We start from the raw sequence: 20,598 nt of genomic DNA, 5'->3' as shown, positions 1-20,598 counted from the left end.
GACCACCCCACACCCGTCCCACCCCCCACTTCTGTCCAAATCTCACCTCGTTCGTCACCTCACTGCCCTGACCCCCTGGTTTAAAAAAAAAAAAACAGGATCACATCAAGACCCTACAGAGGACCATGTGAGGCTTTTGCATTTATTTCAGAGTGGATGGGGGGGGGGTTGGTTATTCAGCTATTTGAGGGATTGGAAGGTGGGGGAGTGACGGGGGTCAATGCCACACAAAGGAAGGTCAGGAAGGGAAAATTAACCATCCATAAAGCGTCGGGCAGAGGACCCTTTGGAGGGGAGGGAGAGGGGTATGTCCACTCTGGGGCCGCGAACAAATAAATACCTCACGCAGGCAGAGAGCTTACCCAAATCGCCTCGCAGCTCTGTGCTGCGGGGAGGCTGTCAAACACATGGCTGTGTGTGTACCGGGCAAGTGAGTGGTTCGAGTTTGTCATCTGGATAACAATCTTAAAAGAAAGCATATTTGGGAGAGACATCTGGAGAAAGTGATCAGGAGAGCAAAGAGCCTTGATTAAACTTTGTATATTTAGTGAGAGTTTGGGGAAGTGTGTATGCTGCTGGTTGCAAATAAAGAAAAGATGACTCTCGTACTGTGAGCACGACACGTGGACCGAAAGCCAGAAGTCTGCACTGAAGATAAGCACATACACAAGAGATGCAGTTCCTCGAAGTTAAGAACACTTCAGTGACTCAGCACGGTCATGAAAGTGTGTCCGTATCTCGCCGTATGTGCCATATCTGTATTCAAGGTGTGTGGGCACATGTATTGCAAACAATAGCTAACCTTGCCCCATGCCTAAATAAATATGCTAGTTTCCGCCTCTCTAGTTTATGACTGTAGACTGGCGGAGACAGTTTATCCCGTCATCCACTTTTCTGGCCCCAACAATCAAGAAACTTCACAGATTCATTGATGACCTCATACAGCTTAATGAGGCTGCTATCCACTTACAGCGAGGGACACAATAATGGGATGTTAGGCCGTATTAGAGGGGGGAAAAAAATCCAATTTTCTTTTACAACGGAGAAAAAAAGGTTCAGCTGGCTTTATTCGTTTTACAGTTAATTTCTGAGAGTTGTAATAAGTGTCGTAGCAGAGGAAAAAAATTGGATGGATTGCAAGTTGTAGTATGGTGATGGGATGGTGGAAGAAGGATTGGAGCTTTCAGACAGCCTGAATATGACAAAACATCAATGATGTGAGCAGATCTTTCGTCCCCCTTTATACTGAATTTCAATTAGGTTGCCTAGGGAACGCCACAACAAGAAAAAATGCACCAAAAGAAGGGAAGGAGGTGGGAGAATGGATACTGGTGTAGAGCAAAGGGGTGGAGAGGATGACAACAAAAAAAGAACAAGAAGAAGAAGATGAGGGAAAGCTAACAGCAGAGTGGGATGTGGACATGGACGCCCAGGAGTGAGCTTATGTAAAAGCCCCAAGGCTGGTAGCCTTACATTCTAGTTAGAGGGGGCACAAAGCTGGTGCTGGTGCTAGTAAATAGAGAAAGAAACAAAAATAGGCAAAGCAAATGAACAGAGGAGTCTATATGAGCTGGACCTGATTACCATGTAAATGATCGAAATGGGGGCTGAGGAAAGGAACCTTTGTTTTCTCATAACCCCCCCTTGATGCCATCATGATACTTCCCTTTGCTAGCCTTTCGTTCCCCATTAGTGTACCCCTGAGACACAGCTCCGGGCCCCGCTGAGAGCACCCCGAGATCCCCATTTAGGGCCAGGCAGTCCCCTACCGTGAGGACAAATGTTCCCTTTGTGCGTGCGTTACAAGCGGGAGAAGTGGAAGCAGCCTTGTCGTACTGAGCTAAAATGTGCTTTGCGTGTTCAGAGTAGATGTAGTTACTACAGCGCTTTGTGTCCTGCCTTTCAGAGAACTGGCAAGTTTGTAACTGAGAGGAGGACCTTTGCCCCCTCTATCAAAGTACCGTACGGCCCTTTAAACTAATCGTTTTCACTGAAGCTGCTTGGAGGCAGACGGGATAGCCAACACTTTACAGTGCTGCAGACAGAAGCAACACCAACACTGTCATCACAGTCAACAAGCAACTTCAAGGTTCTTTTTGGACACCAGGTGCCTTAAATGAAATGCTTCATCAATTTGTCACTTCTTTGTTACTGTTCTCCACATCTTCATTCTGACAAACAATGACACATGTCGCCAGGACAACTCATAAAAACCCGACGCTGCGTGAGTGCGCTGTGGTTGCCAAGAACAAGCTGAAAAGACCACTTTTCTAAATGAAAAGGTGCTGTAATGAAGGAATCTGACTTGCAAAGGTTTTATTTCACATAATGTAACAAAGTTAACGTTTCCATCACATCTTCTGTTTTCACCGTCTCCGACATTTGCTGTCAGCTCTGTGGTTTTTGTTTTTTTTTAAGAAAAGAAAGGCTGCACCATGACCACAAGTAAAACCTAAGTGTGGTGGACCACTTCCTGACCATTCCCTGTACCGAGCAATCATCACTGTTATTTTCACATATGTCATGCCATCATCTGCAGTAGTAGTAGTGAATGCAAGATTATTAAATTCTCAATTTCTCAGTTGTGTTTGGAAAACCCAAGTCATGGTTAAAGATGATATGAAAAGTTTTTGTCAATCTAATTTTAAAAACTCACAACCACTGAATTTAAAAAAAAAAAAAAAATGAATGCATGCCTAGTGGCTCTAAATATAAGATACAAAGTGAGAACATGGCCACGGAGGCAGGGCGGTATCAGCAGTACAGGAGTGGTGAATTAAGGAGGTGTAAATGATGGTCCCGGGAGGAGGGCTTTCTCTTTCAAACAGACTGATTGAGAAACAAATTGTGGCAAATAAAGCATGTAATTAGATTATAGAGCCCAGTGTGCTGCCCTGCAGTGCTCTCCTCTGCTCCTCACTGGGCTGCTCACATTAGAGCGGAGGTTGGATCCCGTCCAGCAACGGCAGAAAGAGAAAGGAGGACAGAAAAAGAAGCCCCCTCCTCCCTCTTTTCTCACTGTATTATCACAGAGTAAAAGGTGGTTTGTTTTCAGCAGGCAACAGGCTGCGAAGAGGCTGCTCTTCGTTCTTGACCTGATTTGAGATTATACTTTGGGGTGGCAAGCAATCAGTCCTGATAAGGTACATGGATCATATTCTATTACGGTAATTCAAGAGTATTGGATAACGCCTGTTGATTATTAAGATTAAACACAGAGAGAAAATAACCCTGCCAGAAGGATTTTGAGAAGGAAAAAAAAGATAATGACAATTTAGCAATGTGTTCTTCCATTTTTGTCTGTGCTTATTGCATATCATGTCTTATAGTATTTTTCTCTACAACTTTAACACAGCTTAGTGGTGTAATGACATCCCACATCAAAGAGTCGGAGAAACGGAAAGTACAGGGTGTGTGAAGCAAGACTCATGTCCCAAAAATCCAAGGAGGGGTCCCGCTACAGATCCTGATCGCTTGCAGCCTTAGACACGACCTAGTTATCCTTATGAACACCATCGTCATCATTCCAATTCTCCAGCTCCTCATCATTATTAGTTAGTTTCACATCCTGTCCATTCTGACAGGCCCGAGCGGCCACCGCAGGTCATCAGCGGTTAATCTCCTCCACATTTTGTTGCTATGCAGACGTCTCTGTCATGACCCGTGGGAGTGGCGACTCACACCATCCATGACCTACCACCACAATGTGTGTTTTGTCTGGGCCACACCATCGGCGCTATTCTCCATGCATTCCAGCCCTCCGTGTGGTCGACAAGGGGAGAGCCCTGCTGCAGGAGACAAATTAATATCCACTCCATCTTCCCCCATAACCTCCTTTCACCCCCTCCACCAGCCCACCAGCCCCACTCCCCCACCTCAAGCGAGGCGCAACAAGACACCTGCCTCACAGCTGTTGGTCTCAGACTTGCACTTTCCTTTCCATTTTTTTTTCCATAGTTTCATCTTCTTAAAATTTATGTTTCATCCATCATTTCCTCAGTGTCTCTCAGTGCCAGGCCAGCACATCATTGCACTTCTTCATGTTTTACGACTTCTTTGTCTTGTTCTCTCCATATTCTAAACGCTGTTTGATTCCACAGTGTACATAAATAGCACTTCTTATCCCCTGTTCCCTGCTCAGAGAATGTGAGCAAAGGGAACTTCCCTCCACAAAATTCTTCTATCATGTGTTTTCTGTAACGTCTCCAACAAAGATGGTACTTTTTTCCGTGAATTAAGATGGTCACCTAGTCACCTGAAATAGTGCTACTATTGTACTTTTTGCACAGGAAACTAACATAAGTACCTAGTTCCCTTAACCAAGCTAGCAAAACCGAATTAGCAAAACCAAACTAGCCTATTAGCTTGCTAATAGGCTAGTTTTAAAGTCAAACCATTTTTTATTTTCTTTCAATTTCCTCATGATAATTTTCATAGTTTTTAACACTGTTGTTCTGAGGTAACTTCACCTCTTAAATCACACCAATAGTAACAGTAATTAGTAATTACCTTTAAGATACATATGTAAACAGTTAAGCAAACTCTTGTTTTTAGTTTGGAATTCAAATGAGTCACACAAACTGGTGGGTAATCTTGCTATTGAATCCACTGTGAAGTAATGAACCGTTGTTCAGTTCTTTTTTGCACAGTTCACAGTTCGCTCCCTAAAACCTCTTTCACTTATATTGTAAATGTGTTCATATAAAATTCTTTGCAGAGCCTATAATGAAAATCTAATGTTGTCCACTTCTTTGAATTATTTATTGCACGTTTGTGTTTTTCTTGTAAATTCATTATGCATGCCAAAAGCCTTTTTTTTTTAATCAATTATATCTAACATTGCTTTTGTTAAAAGAAAAGAAAAGAAAACTTTAATACTCCACACACTCATACCACATCTGTTTGCAATCACAAACTAGGTGATATCATAGCTTTTGGAATACCAGGCTGAGCAGAGGAGGGTTTGTTAAATGACCTTCTGAAGAGACTATTGGGAAAGGTTTGCATCCTCTGGGCCTCAAGCCTGGGTGGGCCAGTGGGACCCTTGATTATGCAAAATGTCCAACAGGGTGCTGCACCTTACAGTCGGCATTAATTCTGTCTCTAAACAAGTGCTAAACAGACCAATGCTTACTAAATATAAGAGATTCTCAGAAAGTAGAACATAATTAGATTATCTGCAGCATCATAGCCCAGATCAATCGATTAACAGTTGTTCAGTGAAACAAATGAATCACAGAAATACAGTAGTTTTAGCCCTAAACGAGACTGTAATTTAATTACAATCTCTATAATCTTTACCTGTAATTATTACAGGTAAAGATTATAGTTTATATATAAAAACAACAGCAAAAAACTGTAAAAAAAAATTAAGAAATGTTGTAACCTTTTTTTAAGCATTCATTTGAATAATACAATTATTCTCTGACTTTACCGTTACTCCCTTACTGATGTGAAAAATCTCTACTGCACCCCAAAACTAGACAGATTCCTGATGAGGGGGCCAAGAAACCCCACATATTCCAGCTCTGCACCACACACAGTGTTATATGAAGACAAAGCGTGAAACAGAGAGAGACGAAGGAGGTCGAAAAGAGTGAAAAGAGACTTAAAGAGAAAAGAAAAGAGGTGGAGGAGGGTTGGAGACTGGCAATATCCCGACTCTGCTGTCAGTCAAGGCTGTGCAGGGAACTTTCGGGACCTCAGAGGGCCTAACAACAGCTGCAGGACACACTCGCACACACTCACGCATAACACGTATGTTTGGCCTCCTGCAACTTCACAAGGGAGACAGGAAGCACAGTACGAGCCAGATGACTCGACTTTTTCCATCAAGATATTTAGAAAAAAAAAAGAGGTTTGGTTCAGGTGAAGCAATTCGGTCAACAAAAACCATAAATCTCTTACTTGTTTTCCATAAATACACGCATTTCCCTTTCCATTGTTATAAAATACACAAAGAAGACTAAATTCAACTAAAATTCAACTAACATAAGCAGAAATTCAGCCAATTAATAAGCTTACATTCCACTCTAAAAATACAGAATCTCTAAGTGGATGCAATGTTCTGGGACCTAAATCTAACCCTATAATAGATAATTAGTTACATTTGCCATAATTCATCTCATTATTATTCAAAGAATTAATAAAATCTTATAATGATTGCCTCTTCCAAGGAGATTTTGTGGTGGGTATATTTCATCTACATGATAGCATGATTACTCAAAACAATTTGAACTGATTGGGGCATGGCGTATTTTAGAAAGGATTAACTTTTGATGTCGATCTGGGTCTGGATCCAGATCCAAAACGTTTTCAATCAGCCTACGCGGAGGTATGTGTTCTTGGACCCCTCTGGTTCTCTAATGTAGTTAGACTGCTGCCGTAGTATCTAATGTATTGCGGTAGATCGTGGTGCCACGTTCCCTCTGTAAATAAATGTTAAACCCACAAATTTAACAGAAACCATCTGGTGTGGGAATGAGAAAAGTTGTGGTATCTTTTGCTAAATTACAAGATGTAGGTCCATCTATCAGTTCCTCACAGCGCTCAAGAAAGCAGACTGGAAACGATTCAGTCTAAAAAGATGAAATATCATCAAATCAAACAAACTGAAAGGTCCAAGGCCCATACATTATACCAACACCCCACTGTGCCACAGTTATCCTGATTAATTGTGAAAGTGCGAGAGATTAAAGGAGGTATATCCCAGAGTTGCTGCTAATGGATTTAATATTTATGAACCCCCTAATAAGGAAGGGAAAGACTAGTGGGATCCAATTTATCCTGCAGTCTGTTTTTACACGAGTGGAAAAACATTGCAATGAGGAGTGGAACTGAAGTGTGTGAAAAATCCCATATCCATTCATTTACATTTCCACAACATTCTTAACATATTTCCCTAAAGGATGAACGTTCTCAACATAGCCGTGTGGATGTGTGGCAGCTGCAAGATGAATACAAACAGAAGAAACATTGGATGTCTGGTTCTCAGCTGTACTCACCTGATGGCTCCTCTGTGCTGCTAGATGGAGTTGTAGGAGGAGAAACTGGGATCTCTACTCCAAGAGACAACAAGAAATACAAAGAAAGATCAGCTTCATTGATCTTTACATGTGTACATCAATACAAGTGTACATCTATGCATGTGTACATCTATAAAAGGTCATGTGTATTTGTCTTAGTGTGCATTTGTGTTTGTACAGTATGCAGATGTGATCATTTAATAAAATGAAATGAGTCCGTGTTGAAAGTATAAGCTGTTTATAACTCTGATTTAATTTTTCAACAGACAAGATGTTAGTCATTATTTTCAATCGTTATGCTGAACTGTAAGTGTAAAATTGACTCAATAAATTATCAACAGGGAGCCCCAAGTAATTTTCTATCCTCCTAATGACTGCTTGATATGGTTAGGTTTTATATTTAAAACCTAATGACAATTAACTGTGTCTCTGTAACTCAGGGGTTGAACAGGGACCTTTGTTGTCTATCATCATTTCTTTACAGCAATCCGTGGGAAAGTCATTGCAACCATTTATATAAAGTGGGGACAGAGGTTACAAAATGTACAGTTTAAGCTTCTGTAAAGTTAAAAAAGGAAAACAAACTTTCCACTTTAATTAATCTTCTGTTTACGTCTTATTTTAGTCCTCCTGAATATTCTTTTGCAGATTCATGACAAGCCTCCTCTGACACCAGTCGGGTTTCAGTTGCTGTTTTTGATGCACATTCAGAAAATAAGAATGGTTAAGAGTGAATGGAAGCTGTAAAAATAAAAAAAAAGTTCCACTAATGCACAAAAAAAACATGTATTAACAGGTCTTTGTTGATTGCTCTTCCCAGAATTCTCTAATTTTATCGCGTTTTTACCTGCTGGCTCCTTCACTTCCTACTCGCATTTAATCCAGAACTCCAAGCAACTAACATTTAAAAGTTGAGCGGACATTTCAGCCTCCATCCGTGTGTCCTACTGCAACCACAACAGAACTGCTGAAGATTTTGGACGTCCAAAGACTTGATTCTTTCAGCCCTCCTTCTTTCTCTGCTGTACTCAACAGTGGGCAGAAAGTTGACACACAGGAAAAAAAAACATGCATGGAGAACGGCTCCCTTATCTCCAAAAGGAGCAGGATGGCAACAGAAGATGTAACACACGCATGGTTGTGGGCAGGAGGGAGAGCAAAGGATCATCAAAAAGCAGGGGGTAGACAAAGGGGACAATAGTCCAAACCGCAGAGAAGTATCAAAGAAACATGCAGAGACACATGAAGGTAAGAGATGTGCGAGGAGTGGTGGTTTTGTGCATGAGGGGGGGGGAAGAAAGAATCAAGTCTTTTGATCATGTAAAATAGGATTTTTCACAGCTGGGACTGAGGAAAACGTGCCTCCAACATTCAACTTCTTTACGCGCATATAAGACTCTGCAGAATGATGTTGCACACCATTGTTGACCATTTGATGACAGGCAAACAATTGCTGCCAAAAAAAACTGGCGCCGAAAGCCCAAAGGTGCTGATGCTGCTGTTGATAAGCCACCCTTTATGAGTATTCAGCTGTCGTGCCATATTCAAATGATGAGCCCGCTTCTCATAATTGCCTTGTGTAGATTTATGGCTGACATCATTGGAAAGAGTAAGCAAACTCAAAGGTATAACAGAGCTCTATTAAAGTGAAACTAACAGAGGGGTGTCAAAAATTACAAGCAATCTTGTTGCAGCGACTACTATGTGTTCAACACTTCATTTTGGACTCCGAGATATGTCGGGAGAACCAATAGTTGGTCATGACGAGCACTTGTCTGAAGAAAAGAGTGTCACGGTTTGCAGGAGTGTATGTTGGGTTAGTGTTGGTTTCACTGAGTGTGTTGCATATGTGTATGGGGTAGGGCAAGACTGCCCTTCAGTTAGGCAGACATGGTAAAGACTGGTTCCACGTACTTATGCAGGGGGCAATGGGCGAGCGGCTCTGCTGGTAGCCTTTAGCACAGCGGTTGCACGTGATACCAGTCACGCCGTCTTTACAGGGACATTGTCCTGTGGTTTGGTTACAGGTTTTGCCAGCAGCACCCACGGGATGGCAATCACATGCTGTGAGGAAACAGAGGAAGAAAGAGAGGCACAGTGAGTGGTGTCACACACACGCACACATGTGGGGAGATACAAACATACACCGACTGAAGAGAGTGTAGGTGGGTACACAGCAGCAGTGTGGCAACAATAATAGAGTGGTGAGAGACAGGTGGTGGCGTGCACATAGAGACGAAAACAACACACAATTGCTCTGAAGCGAGAGTCGCTTTGTGAGCGAAAGAGCAACATATCTTCCTGGTCTACCGACATTTGGGTGCAGGTTATTGTAAAACCTACCAATCTTTGAGTGGGTGAGCCTTCGAAACAGGGTTAGGTTCATGGACTGTTTGAGATTGGCTTGTATTTGAGTTTTTGGAGCCCAGTGGGACGGTGGCTGGTACGTGTGAGTTAAAGAGAAAGGCTTGTGCATGTTTACCAAATGGTAAAATAATGGAGGATAATCCTAATAGCCTGTTTCTGATTAATGTCAGGCTTTGAACATGAGCCCAAAAATGTCTTTCACACTTCCTCCGAAACTGGGGGGTCTATCAAACACATATGCTTCAGGAATGTAATAATTTTTCAATTGCTCACCCTTATCCAAATGCTTAATCTATTTCACAGCCAAAGCTGTCAAGTTGAAAATAAGTGTTGAACAATAGTTGTCTGAAAGTTGTCTCTTTTCTTCTATTTTGGGATATAAATTGTTCTTAGTCTTCCTCGGTCTGTAATGGAAATTCACAGCACAGCAAACTTGTTAATCTGTCAGCATTTTCACCGAAAAAAGCCAAACACCAAACACGCTCCTACTCGCCCTGTAGATGCTTTATTTTTCTGTTTGTTTCCTGGAAAGCCTGCGATGGTCCAACTTTCAGCCTATGGTCTGTTCATTCACTGCCCCCCCATCAGATTTTCTCATGTGTTGTGTCACATGTCACTCGGAAAGCCTTCAAAGGCACAGCTAAATGAATGTACTCTGAGGGGGGGGTTCAGTGGTTTGGCCTTTTTTTTTTGCTTTTTTTTTTTGCTTTCAACCACAAGTGTTCAGCCCACGTGCAGAATTATGGCTTCAAAAAACGACGTGTACATTCCGTCCCATTGTATTTGTTTATTGTGTTTATCATGTTTTTGTTTCTTTTTTAAATAATCTGACAGAGTTCCAATCACATAATTGCTTCTGCGTGAGTTCGATAAACGAAAACTGTGGCGTCAGTTGGAATGCAGCATGTTCTTTGTCTTTAACTCTACTTTAACCCAAAGAGGTGATACGGCTGTAATTTGATCAGGCTGTCGGAGACACAAGCTTACGGGGAGATCGACATTACAGCGAGCCTCAGGGAAAAGACTGCTGTAAAGCTGCGATATTATGCACAATCTGCTCTCTTTGCAATTGATCTCTGCTCTTGCAAACAACATAGTTGTTGTTCGTGAGATATTCTGACAAGTGAGGTCCTACAACCCAATTCTATCCTCCCGATGAAGCTTTGTTGAACTGACTGTTCCAGCAGCTCACCTCCTCTCTATCAAACTCTTTCTTTTTTTTATCTCTATTGCCTGTTTCCTGTGTTTCAGCTTCTGTTGCTGCTCTTATCAGCCCTCGCTGTGTGTGTGTTTGTGCTGCTCTTATCAGACTCAGAAAGCCTCCCTAAGAGTGTGTGCCTACTAGTACTTACATAAACCCAATCTGTCACTGCTTTCTTTGCATCTAGTTAAAGGAACAGCACACACACACACACACCAACCCACAGTCATGCTCTCAGGATGCCCACTAAGCGGCGTGGAGGAGGTCGAGCACGTCTTCAACCTGTAAATTAAGGTGGATGTCAGAGGAGTTTGAGGCACGGAGGGGCAAAGGGAGTTTGTGGTTAAAGCTTCAGAGAACTCAGATTATGTTTTTAAGAGCATGTGCCTTCAACTGTGGAGCGCAGCCTCCAGCCTGCCAGTAAATCAAGGTGCAGCGCACATGGCACACAGGTGGGGAACACTCCTCTTCCTCCTCTTTCTTCACATTCGGTCCCCCTCATTGACTCAGAACCTAACTGACTTGCTGTCCTGTCGGATGACAAATTGGTTGACTCTCTGGCTGGATGACACACCTGTTGACTTAAGGACGGACTCACTCCAGAGGTGTGAGAGGTGTCCACTTAAGCGGTTAAGTGGCTCTGTGCTGTGCTTCATGGCTACTCCAGATGGCTCAGGGAGATATATAGAGAGCAAGAGGCCCCTTTCTGTCTCAGCACTTCCAGCATGAAAAACTGCGGGATGCTTATGGTGAGAAGCTGCTTTGCGCCTACAGTGGAACCTGAGGCCTTTTTCTATTAACACAAATCTGCATCTGAGGGAGCTCTTGCTGCCAGGAGTTGCATATAAAAGCATGAAAAATGCTGTCGTTTAATAGAAAGACGATAGGGAGGATAGGGAGACGAAAATGTTTCCAAAGGCAGGCAGTCGGGTATGAGATTGCACAATGTGAGTATTTTGAACTCTGCCTATCGTTTACCATTAAACTGGTGTTTGAAGTCTGAACTCCGCTCCTCCTTTTGGTCTGTGCCAGTAAGAATAATTTGTTGGCCCTGGAGTGCAGCCAATCTACCCAAGTCTGTGTTCTATTATAATTAGATTTCTGTTCCCGCTCAAGCATCTTTGGAGTGCATGGAAAGAAAAAAAAGGATCTGTGTTACTATACTATACATAAACAGCTTTTGAAATGACACATTTGCCTAATGGATAGTGTTTTCTTTTGATAAGAATGATGGGCTACAAGATTCATGTTGAGCTTGAAATATCGGACAAGAGCTATTCTTGTTAGTGATATTTACGAGAAACAACACGTTACGTGTGTTCTCTTAATTGAAAACATGTCGATATGGCACAGCGCACACACACTCCCACTGTGAATGAAAAGCTGAAAGTGAAGTCATGAAGGACAAAAGTTTTCAAACGCCAAGCAAAATAACATTTATTGTGTTCATCAAAAATAAATCAATCAAAGGCATGTGCTGAAGAGAGGGGAGGAGGGTTTTAGTATGCTAGTGAAACAGACCGTCTCTCAATAAAACCCTAATTGTCATCTGTATGCAAAGTATGTTCCTCATCATCCGACTGAGCGTTATAATCAAATGACGGTTGGTGTTTGGATTTGAAGGCAGCGAAAATTTGAATTCAGTCCATGAGTCACAGAACCAACGCCAACCTGATCAAGCAACATGTAGATGTTATTCACTTTGGATAGTCCTCTGAGAAGGACTAATCAAGAGTAGGGCTCATTGTTTGATGTAGACTCCTAATTGCCAGGACCGTAGATGACATATCCACAGAGATTCGCTGGAAAAACACCAACTTATTAACTTTTAAAATCAAGACAAGGCTGACTTTTTTTTTTTTCAGTACCAGGGAAACAAACAGCTGATTACACTTTCCATTGGCTTGTTAGTGTAGGAGGACATGTGTGACCTCCATTAGAAGCCAGAGGTGTTCGCAGGCCACACAAGGTAGGGTAAACTCCTGGTGATTTCAAATCCGATAATCATCTTTTTCACCCAAACTTTGTTATTTCTGGGTCAAATACCCCCGGTAGGTTTAAATCAGAGTCTCCAAACAGTCAAAGATACAAACAAGCGCTGACTGAAAAGTGTTATAGATTTATACTCTTACTCAATGACGGGTGAAGTTGTAACTTTTGGTGTGTAAATGTAGCCACCGGGCAGGGCTCACTCTGCAGCGGAGAAGCCTCTGCTCTCTTTTGCTCGTAATGGCCTCCGATGGAAATGAGCTGCTTTCTGAGAGGGATTGTGTTACACATATAAAAGCAAACTGTTGTGCTCCTCGACCAGCCCGCGCTCCTGCAGCCCGCGCTCGCTTCCAAAAACGCAGCATGGCAAAGGGCTCGCTCTTTCGGAGTTCAATAAATAACCAAACCTCTTAATTGCTGTCACTTAGGTGCAGCGCCCACGCTGCTTGAGGGGCGGACAGAAATTAGTTCTGCGGTTTGGGTTTCATTGAGTTATCTTGAGTTATGGTGTGGTTAAACTGGGAGAATTTGGCAGCGCGGGACTTTGTCAGCACATAAAGGTGCCTGACGCAGGGAAAAAGCAGTGTGTGGTAACTTTGTTCATAAGCAAAGAGACCATGTAACACGGTGACACACATCTTTAAATTCTTCATCAGTAACTTTCCAGATATAGTTTGGAAAAAATGTTTTAACTGGCAAAGGAATCCGTCCATGCTCCGTATCATTTATCAGCTTGGGGTAATTACCACAGATCCTTTATTAAGTCTATTTTGATGTAACTGAATACCTCAGTAGAACTTGGACAGTGTTTTCTTATAATTACACAGAGCTGGGAGAGGTGGGAGGCGCATACACTCTGGCAAATTTCACGGATTAAATTGAACAAAACTGTTTGGGTGAGTGGACAATTTTTTTTAAACAATGATGAAATCTGTTTATACTTGCCTTCGGTGAGAGGACGCAGTGAACGTGAAGGAGTCGAGGAGGAATAGATCCCCATTCTGGGTGAGATGATTTAACTTTTGCTAGCATGGGAACCCTGATGTAACGAGTGTATGACGTGACCACACTCCAGGTACGAACCTACGGGACTATCATTATCTGAGCACAAAAAAAACCAAACATTCCAGGTCAAATCAGAGAATTACGTTGAGATTCTAAAAGAAGCCGCTGTAGCGGTGCTGTACTTCTCGTGAACTAAGTGTATGGCACTGAAATGGTTCATGGTGGCATTTTTGTTTCCTAAATGTTTTTGTAATCTTTTTAATAATCTTCATATTCTGATCTGTGAAATCGCAAAAGAAGTTAAAAAAAAGATTATTTAATTGCTCTCAGACCCCGAGAGAGAGACGTCATATTGATTATTTTTGCACAAAACGTATAAAGATATTCAATGAAGAATGCACTTGAGAAACTGAGAGCAAAGAATGCCATTGGAGGGAAAAAAAAGTAGTCATCAAAATAGGAGCTTCCGTGGCAAGAATGAGAGGCAATTTTGTCACAAAATATCTATGAGTAAAAGGAAGTTTTATGCACTTTTATCCCTCAGCCTGGAATTACTGGAATTAGTACTGGAATTAAACGTATAAAAAAACCCAGTAAATCTTAAAGTCTGTGATCATCATTGTCTGACTCTCCTCTTCACGAGGCTTCAGACTTTTTCAACAGGACAGACAGATCTGGAATGCAGGTAGGTCAGTGTCTCTAAAGCCACGCTTCATAGAAGTCATGCGGTTTGAGGTCTGGCACTGTCCTGATGACATGACCACAAACCTCCTGGGAAAAGATGTCACCTCGATGGTAGTGTATGTCTCTCCAAAATTCCAACATACCGCTCTGGATCAACCTTCACACACATATACGGGTCATCCATGCTTTGGACTCTGATGCACTCCCTTACCATCCCAAAGGCTAAGTTTTTGCACCTCTCAGTGATAACAACCTGGGTGTTTTTTTTTCTCATCTCCTGGCCAGCTGAAACATGGACTCATCTGACCACAGAACACGTGTTCTCCGTCTTTCTGTCCATCTTACGGTGCGTTCAGACCGGACGCGGTGCGAATTTTTCACGTGACGTGATTACATACAAAGTCAATGCAAAGACGCGAATAGACGTGAATTCGAGCCGGCGGCGCGAATGATGGTTTTGAGGCGGTGCGAATGAGGCGAATAACGCGAATTCCGCCGCGCGAATGACAAGACGCGAATTCGCGCGAGTTCAGAAAATCCAACTTTGGCGAAATATTCGCGTCACGACAGCATATCAGCGTTGAGATTTGGAGCGCCTGTAGTTGATGTCCTGCCGAGAGATCACGGCACCGATCCTCCCGAGCAGGTCATCAAACTGGGTCCTGGTGAGCCTGAAATACCGCTGGAAGCGGCCGTCATCCAGACGCAAATCCTGGAGAAGGCGGTGAAATTCTCCGAGCTGAGTGCACCTCCGGATGATGTCACTGACCCAGACACGACGCCGTGTGCGTTTCCGACGAATCTCGGACTGCCACAGCAGGTACAAGGACGCGATGGTACTTATGTCAGCCATGGTTGATGAGAGGATGAAATGAAAATTCGCTCGTTGTTTACTCGAGCGAGTAAATTCAACTACACCCGCGGCAAAACTCGCGCAAGTAACACGGTGCAAAAATTCTCATGCAGTGTTGGCTGAAGGCTTGAAGGTTGGGTGCATTCATCAGTGGTTTCAATCCTTGGCCTTCACACACTGATAATTCCACAGATTCACTGGATTTTTTTCAGCTACTTGATGATTCTCTGACCAAATTTGGCACAACCCATCCTTGCTTGAAAAAGGCTAATCAGTAGGCGGCTGCTTCTTTTATACCCCATTCTGGCACCCCTACCTGTCATCAATTAATCTGATGATTGTAAAATCTTCCAGAATGATGTTACTTGTTTATTTGATCAACTTTTGTCTTTCTTTATTTCTCTTTCAACTATTTTTTCTTTAGTATGTTGTGGCATCAAGTTCTGTTTATAATGCATAAATATAAAAAAGTTTGACAGTGAAGACATTAAAAATCCTTTCTTTGGATTCGCGCCTGTCTATCAAGGTTGATACGAATGAACAAATACAGATTTAAGTTTTACTGCGTTTAAAACATTTCTCCAACTTTTCTGGAAGGTAAGGTTTGCATTTCGAAAAATAAGGCATCCGAGTCTCTGTAGTTATCAAAAACGTATTAAGAAAACACCAATGCAGCCCCCTTGGATCCAAATGCAGGTAGTATACATCACTTTACTCCAGATGCCAGAGGTTCATACCAGGTGCATTTTTCACAGCTTTTGACTCGCTGTTTTGACTTCACGTCATGAGTCATTCATCCAAATTCTCCTAACATCAAATCAGTCAACAGAGTTGAGTGAGAGCACATTTCCACGTCGGTGGAGACAGGTTTTTTTTTTTTTTTTTCAGGCAGACGTGGTTAAAACCTTTTCATTGTAACACGAACTGAGGTTTTCATTTTTGTTCCGTGGTGTTAATTTGGTCTGTCAGCTTCAGACTTGGAAATAAAACTTCATTTCTTTTTTTTATATATATCTATATATAGATATATATAGATATATATATCTATATATATATATAGTTTGCGAAATGTTGCCCGTTTCCTACAAAACAAAGTGATTAATGCCAGGATTTTGCCAGATTATTGATTGAGGATTATTGTATTTTTAGTGTGCCGGATATCTTAAAGATTTATCATATGGTAATAGATTTATCATTACTTATGTGCTTGATGAAATTCACAGCAACACCACAAAGTATTTCATATTTGAGGAACAAACCCCGACAAATGTTAGTGATGAGATGCTGAAAGAATCAAGCCTTGGACACATGAGAAGGGATGTCAAAAAAAAAAAAGAAACAAAAAAAAAGAGGTTAAATCTTTACAACAATCACGCCTGCTACACACAGCAGAGGATAGGGGTTAACACTACACAACGTCTCGTCATGATGAATGTGTGTTTGCATTCCCGGCCACCAGGAGAATGGGCCCAAAGCCACGGAAGGTGTTAAAGCCCCTTTGAGAATCTGGCTTGTTTGTGACTGGAGGGGGTGGATAAATGTGAAGATCTGTCCAGAGATGTGTTATCAAATCGGATTCATGCAGAGAAAAAAAAAGTGTGCTCGATCGGGTTACTGTATGTGAGGAATTTAGAGAGTTTGAGTGCAGCACGCGGGCCGTTCTCTTTCTTTAGTTTGATAAATGTTCTCGTCACAGAGGCATGAAGCATGTCAGCATGGAAAAATGCAGTTTTTTTGCAAAGGAAAAAAAAGATGAAAATCAAGAACTAAACATTGACAGGGAGGACAGATCATTTCCATCAGAGGCATGAGCTGGAGTACAGCTGAATAAAACACATCCTGACAAACTAATTCTGTCATCTAAACAAACACCACATTCTTCATCTCATTTTATAGATGTTTTAAGGCACGGTGTCTGTCAAACTGACTGATGGGCCAGTTTATTTATTTACTTCCTGCTGAATGATAAAAGAAAACTCAGGCTCAACCTGTCAACAGGCAGCTAATATTTCCTCATAGACTGCCTTTAGAGGCGACTGTTCAGAAATCCTCAAACAGGTATGCATGTTTTTCTGTGTTCTGTCTGTACAGAGCTGTTCTGCGGTGCCTCTTGGCTTGTTTGCACAGGGATTGGGCTCCTGTTATCATTCCCTGCAGCTCTAGGAGAGGTGAGAAAACATTCTCTCCTTCTTTTCAGTCCCCCTCACCTCTTCCTCCTCCACCACCTCTCTTTCTTTGACCCTTATTAGCTACGGTGAGGGCTGATAGCAGGCAATTCATCCAGCGGTGAGTAGTGAGCACACCTGCGTAGGGGTGTGTTCCTCTCCTCCTCCTCCTCCTCCTCCTCCCCCCCATTATTCCTCCCTCCCATCTTTCATTCTCTTGCCACCCTTCCAATCCTGACTCTTTCTTTGTTTCCCCCCTTTTCTTCTCCCTCCGTCTTCCAGCCCTTCCACCGATCTCCCCGGGATCTCATTCGTCTTTGACCCGCACCGGGGATCACTTCGCAGCTCAGCTCTGTTTGTTTTGCTTGTCCTGTCATCCCCTCACCCCACCTCAAACTAAGCCAAACAACTCAGTGCCAAGGAGGGAACACCCAGCCTGACCCCGCCCAAAACACCCCGACCTCCACAATCCCAGAAGACCCCAAACTCATCTCTGCTGACAGAGGGGGCCGAGGGTGAGAGTGGCTCAGGAATGTAACCCCCCACCCCAAAAAAAAAAGAAAAACCCACCACCACTTCCTCTAATTTTCCTAGAACTTTTTCATTTTAGATTGGAATATTTAATATTCTGCACCGTCTTAAATATCCAGCAATTAAAAGTACTTTTATAACATTTTGAAAAGCAGCTGTGTTACTGGCCTGATTTCTATGAGAGCATACACCGCTCACTGAAATGGACAAGAGCGAGCTCTGTACCTTTGCAGGCTTTCCTGTGAGAGATGGGTTTTGACAGGTCTCTGTAGTAGCCCTCCTTGCAGTAATGGCAGTGACGGCCCGCTGTATTGTGCCGACAGTTGAGGCAGACTCCCCCACTCTTTCTCCCCGACAGTTTGTAGAGCTCCATGTTGAAACGGCACCGTCTGGCATGGAGGTTACAGTTGCAGGCTGTTGAGGAAACACAGCAGAGCGCAGATATGTTATAAGCGTTTTTTTTTGCAAATATGTTTTGAGTTTGCAATGAAATGAATAGATTTCAAACAAGACTCAGTCAGTAAAACTGTGTTTTTTTTGTTAAGGGTACAGACCAGACCAGCTTTTTTTCTTTTCTTAAATGAAATCCTGAAATCATTTTATTTTGAGAATCAGCAGAATTCTGTCTTTTTTCTCCATCACTTTATTAACTCTTAATGAAAGCAAAAAGAGGAGGTTGATTTTGGACTGTTTGTTTTTCTTATGAAATCAGTGAATGGGACCCTGTATGTAGAATGTAGAAAAGCGACTTGTCGCAAAAGACTGGAAAATGAGGCGATACTAAAAAGAAACAGCTGGAGGAACATGCTGGAGGAACAAACAGCACCTTAGAGAAGCAGAGTCTCTCACGTAAAGATGGCAACGGTGCATCTGTAAAAAAAAACTGCATCTACAAACCATGGAGAAATTTCAGAATAATGTTCCGTAATTGTGAAGACTTTGAATATTCCATCATCCACACTACTTTAAATCATCAAAAGGGCCTTTTGATGATTCGGGCCATCGTCTTTGGGCCGTCTAAAAGCAGGCATGATCATGTCATGGAAATCAATGCACGGGCTCAGGAACACTTCCAGAAATCACTGTCTGTGAACGCAGTTCGACCAAACCATCCACAAACACAGGTTCAAGCTCTGGCATGCAAAGAAGCAAAATGAAATCCTGCCGTGTCTCTGAACCAAAGCTAATTTGAAATGGACTGAGGCCAAGTGGAAATGCAAAATAAGGCAAAGAAGATCCAGGACTGTTGAGCAGCTAGAATCCTATATCAGACAAGAATGTCCCTTCCCACAGGTCTTCAACTGGTCTCCTTAATTCCCAGATGTTTATGGACTGATGTTAAAAGAAAAGGGAATAAAATCTCTGTTTATGAATCATTGCATTATCTTTTTTTTTTTAAACCTTCTACACAGTGTGACAACTTCCTTTGAAATTGGGATTGTATTGTTGCAGTTTAATCACTTATGGCCGAAATGTGTAGTCTTCTTGCTTTTGGCGGCTTCAGTGGGATAGCCGAGCTGTAATTGATTCTTGAAAATCACCCCAAAACACAGTAAACGTACTTTAACCTCGAAGTAAGAATCTTACTGAGAGGCAAATGAGCTTTAAAAGCTAACAGGTGTGAAAATACATAGAAATGAATTAATTTCTCATTGATGTCAGTGGAGGCAACGTGCACACTTAATTGGTTATTTCCCCAAACATAAGACACAAAAGAAATGCGCATATAAGACTGTAGCCTGTGTGTGGACTTTATACATTCTACTATCTTGTATTGAGTCTAGAAAATATCTTTAAAAAAAAAAAACATGTAAAAAAAAAGCAGATCAGTCCTCAGGAGAATTCAAGCTGAGCAAGTTTTTTGCTGGCTTGTGGTGCAGATACGTCCAAATACACGAGGTATTAATATAAACCCAAAACAGTCATTGGATAAGTTAGGAGCCTCTTCTGCCATCCTCAACGTGCTTCGAACACGACATTACAATTCCGAAACACACTTTTTGCATCATGTTCTGCCTCCTGTGGCTCAAGCCGGGCACCTCTATTGATTTCCATTTGTGAGGACGCCTCTCACATAAAGGAATCTCCTGCTGTGTAGTCCGTGTGTGAATAAATCTCTGCACAATCTCCGGGGTTTGTGTGTTAAAATAGCTTAAGATTCAGCTATGGTGATATTTAAAACATCTCATTGTGGAATGAATCATTATTGATATTTATTTATGCGCAAATTTAGCCTGCAGAGGATCCAAAGGATGTTTTCTGTGAAACCTACTACCTATGCCAATAATAATGCAGCCCGACAGGCATGTGATGCATGTATGGTGAGATGCAGAAAGGACGAGATCGAGAGCAGCTTCAAAAACATAAATGAATAAAACAAAACAAAAAAGATTGATTAGAAAAATGGAGAACTATGTCTTTTAGGGTTGCGGTTTTAATGAACATTTCCCAGCCCGTCAGAAATTAGACTTTAAGTTGTTAAAAATCGTTGTTTTCAGAATGTTTTGCTTTTGCGTTTACATGACTGAAATATGTCTTCAGAGCCATGTTAGAGCAGATACAGAGGAAACGCAGAGGAGTTTAAATATCTCTGAAATTGAGGTCAAAGGCTTCATCTTCTTCACCTCTCTACTCCCTCTGTTTTTTTTTTCCTTCCCTCAAAGTCCTCTCCTGCTCTCCAGAGTGCAGACTGTACTAAACAGAAAGCGAAGGCCTGGTCCTACCATTCCTACATTCCCTTCAAATCCCTGTGAGCGTGTGCGAGATGCCTCTCTTCCA

General features: G+C 42.1%; 1 protein-coding gene across 2 annotated transcripts in view; it reads right to left on the bottom strand.

The window, feature by feature from the left end:
- The window catches only part of ntn1a (netrin 1a), a 71,611-nt gene that overhangs the window by 10,096 nt on the left and 40,917 nt on the right, over positions 1 to 20,598 (bottom strand). Inside the window, exons 3-5 of one of the 2 annotated variants that reach the window (XM_075462603.1) lie at positions 18,046 to 18,234; positions 8,940 to 9,089; positions 7,005 to 7,061 (exon numbers count right to left, since the gene is read on the bottom strand). In XM_075462603.1, the coding sequence (XP_075318718.1) occupies positions 7,005 to 7,061; positions 8,940 to 9,089; positions 18,046 to 18,234 (396 nt within the window). The remainder of the gene's footprint in view (positions 1 to 7,004; positions 7,062 to 8,939; positions 9,090 to 18,045; positions 18,235 to 20,598) is intronic. The other variant, XM_075462604.1, reaches the window with a different exon arrangement.

Source organism: Odontesthes bonariensis, chromosome 4, assembly GCF_027942865.1.
Source record: "Odontesthes bonariensis isolate fOdoBon6 chromosome 4, fOdoBon6.hap1, whole genome shotgun sequence".
Taxonomy (NCBI): Eukaryota; Metazoa; Chordata; class Actinopteri; order Atheriniformes; family Atherinopsidae; genus Odontesthes; species Odontesthes bonariensis.
Note: the sequence above shows the minus strand (reverse complement) of the source record. Positions and strands in the feature narration are given on the sequence as shown.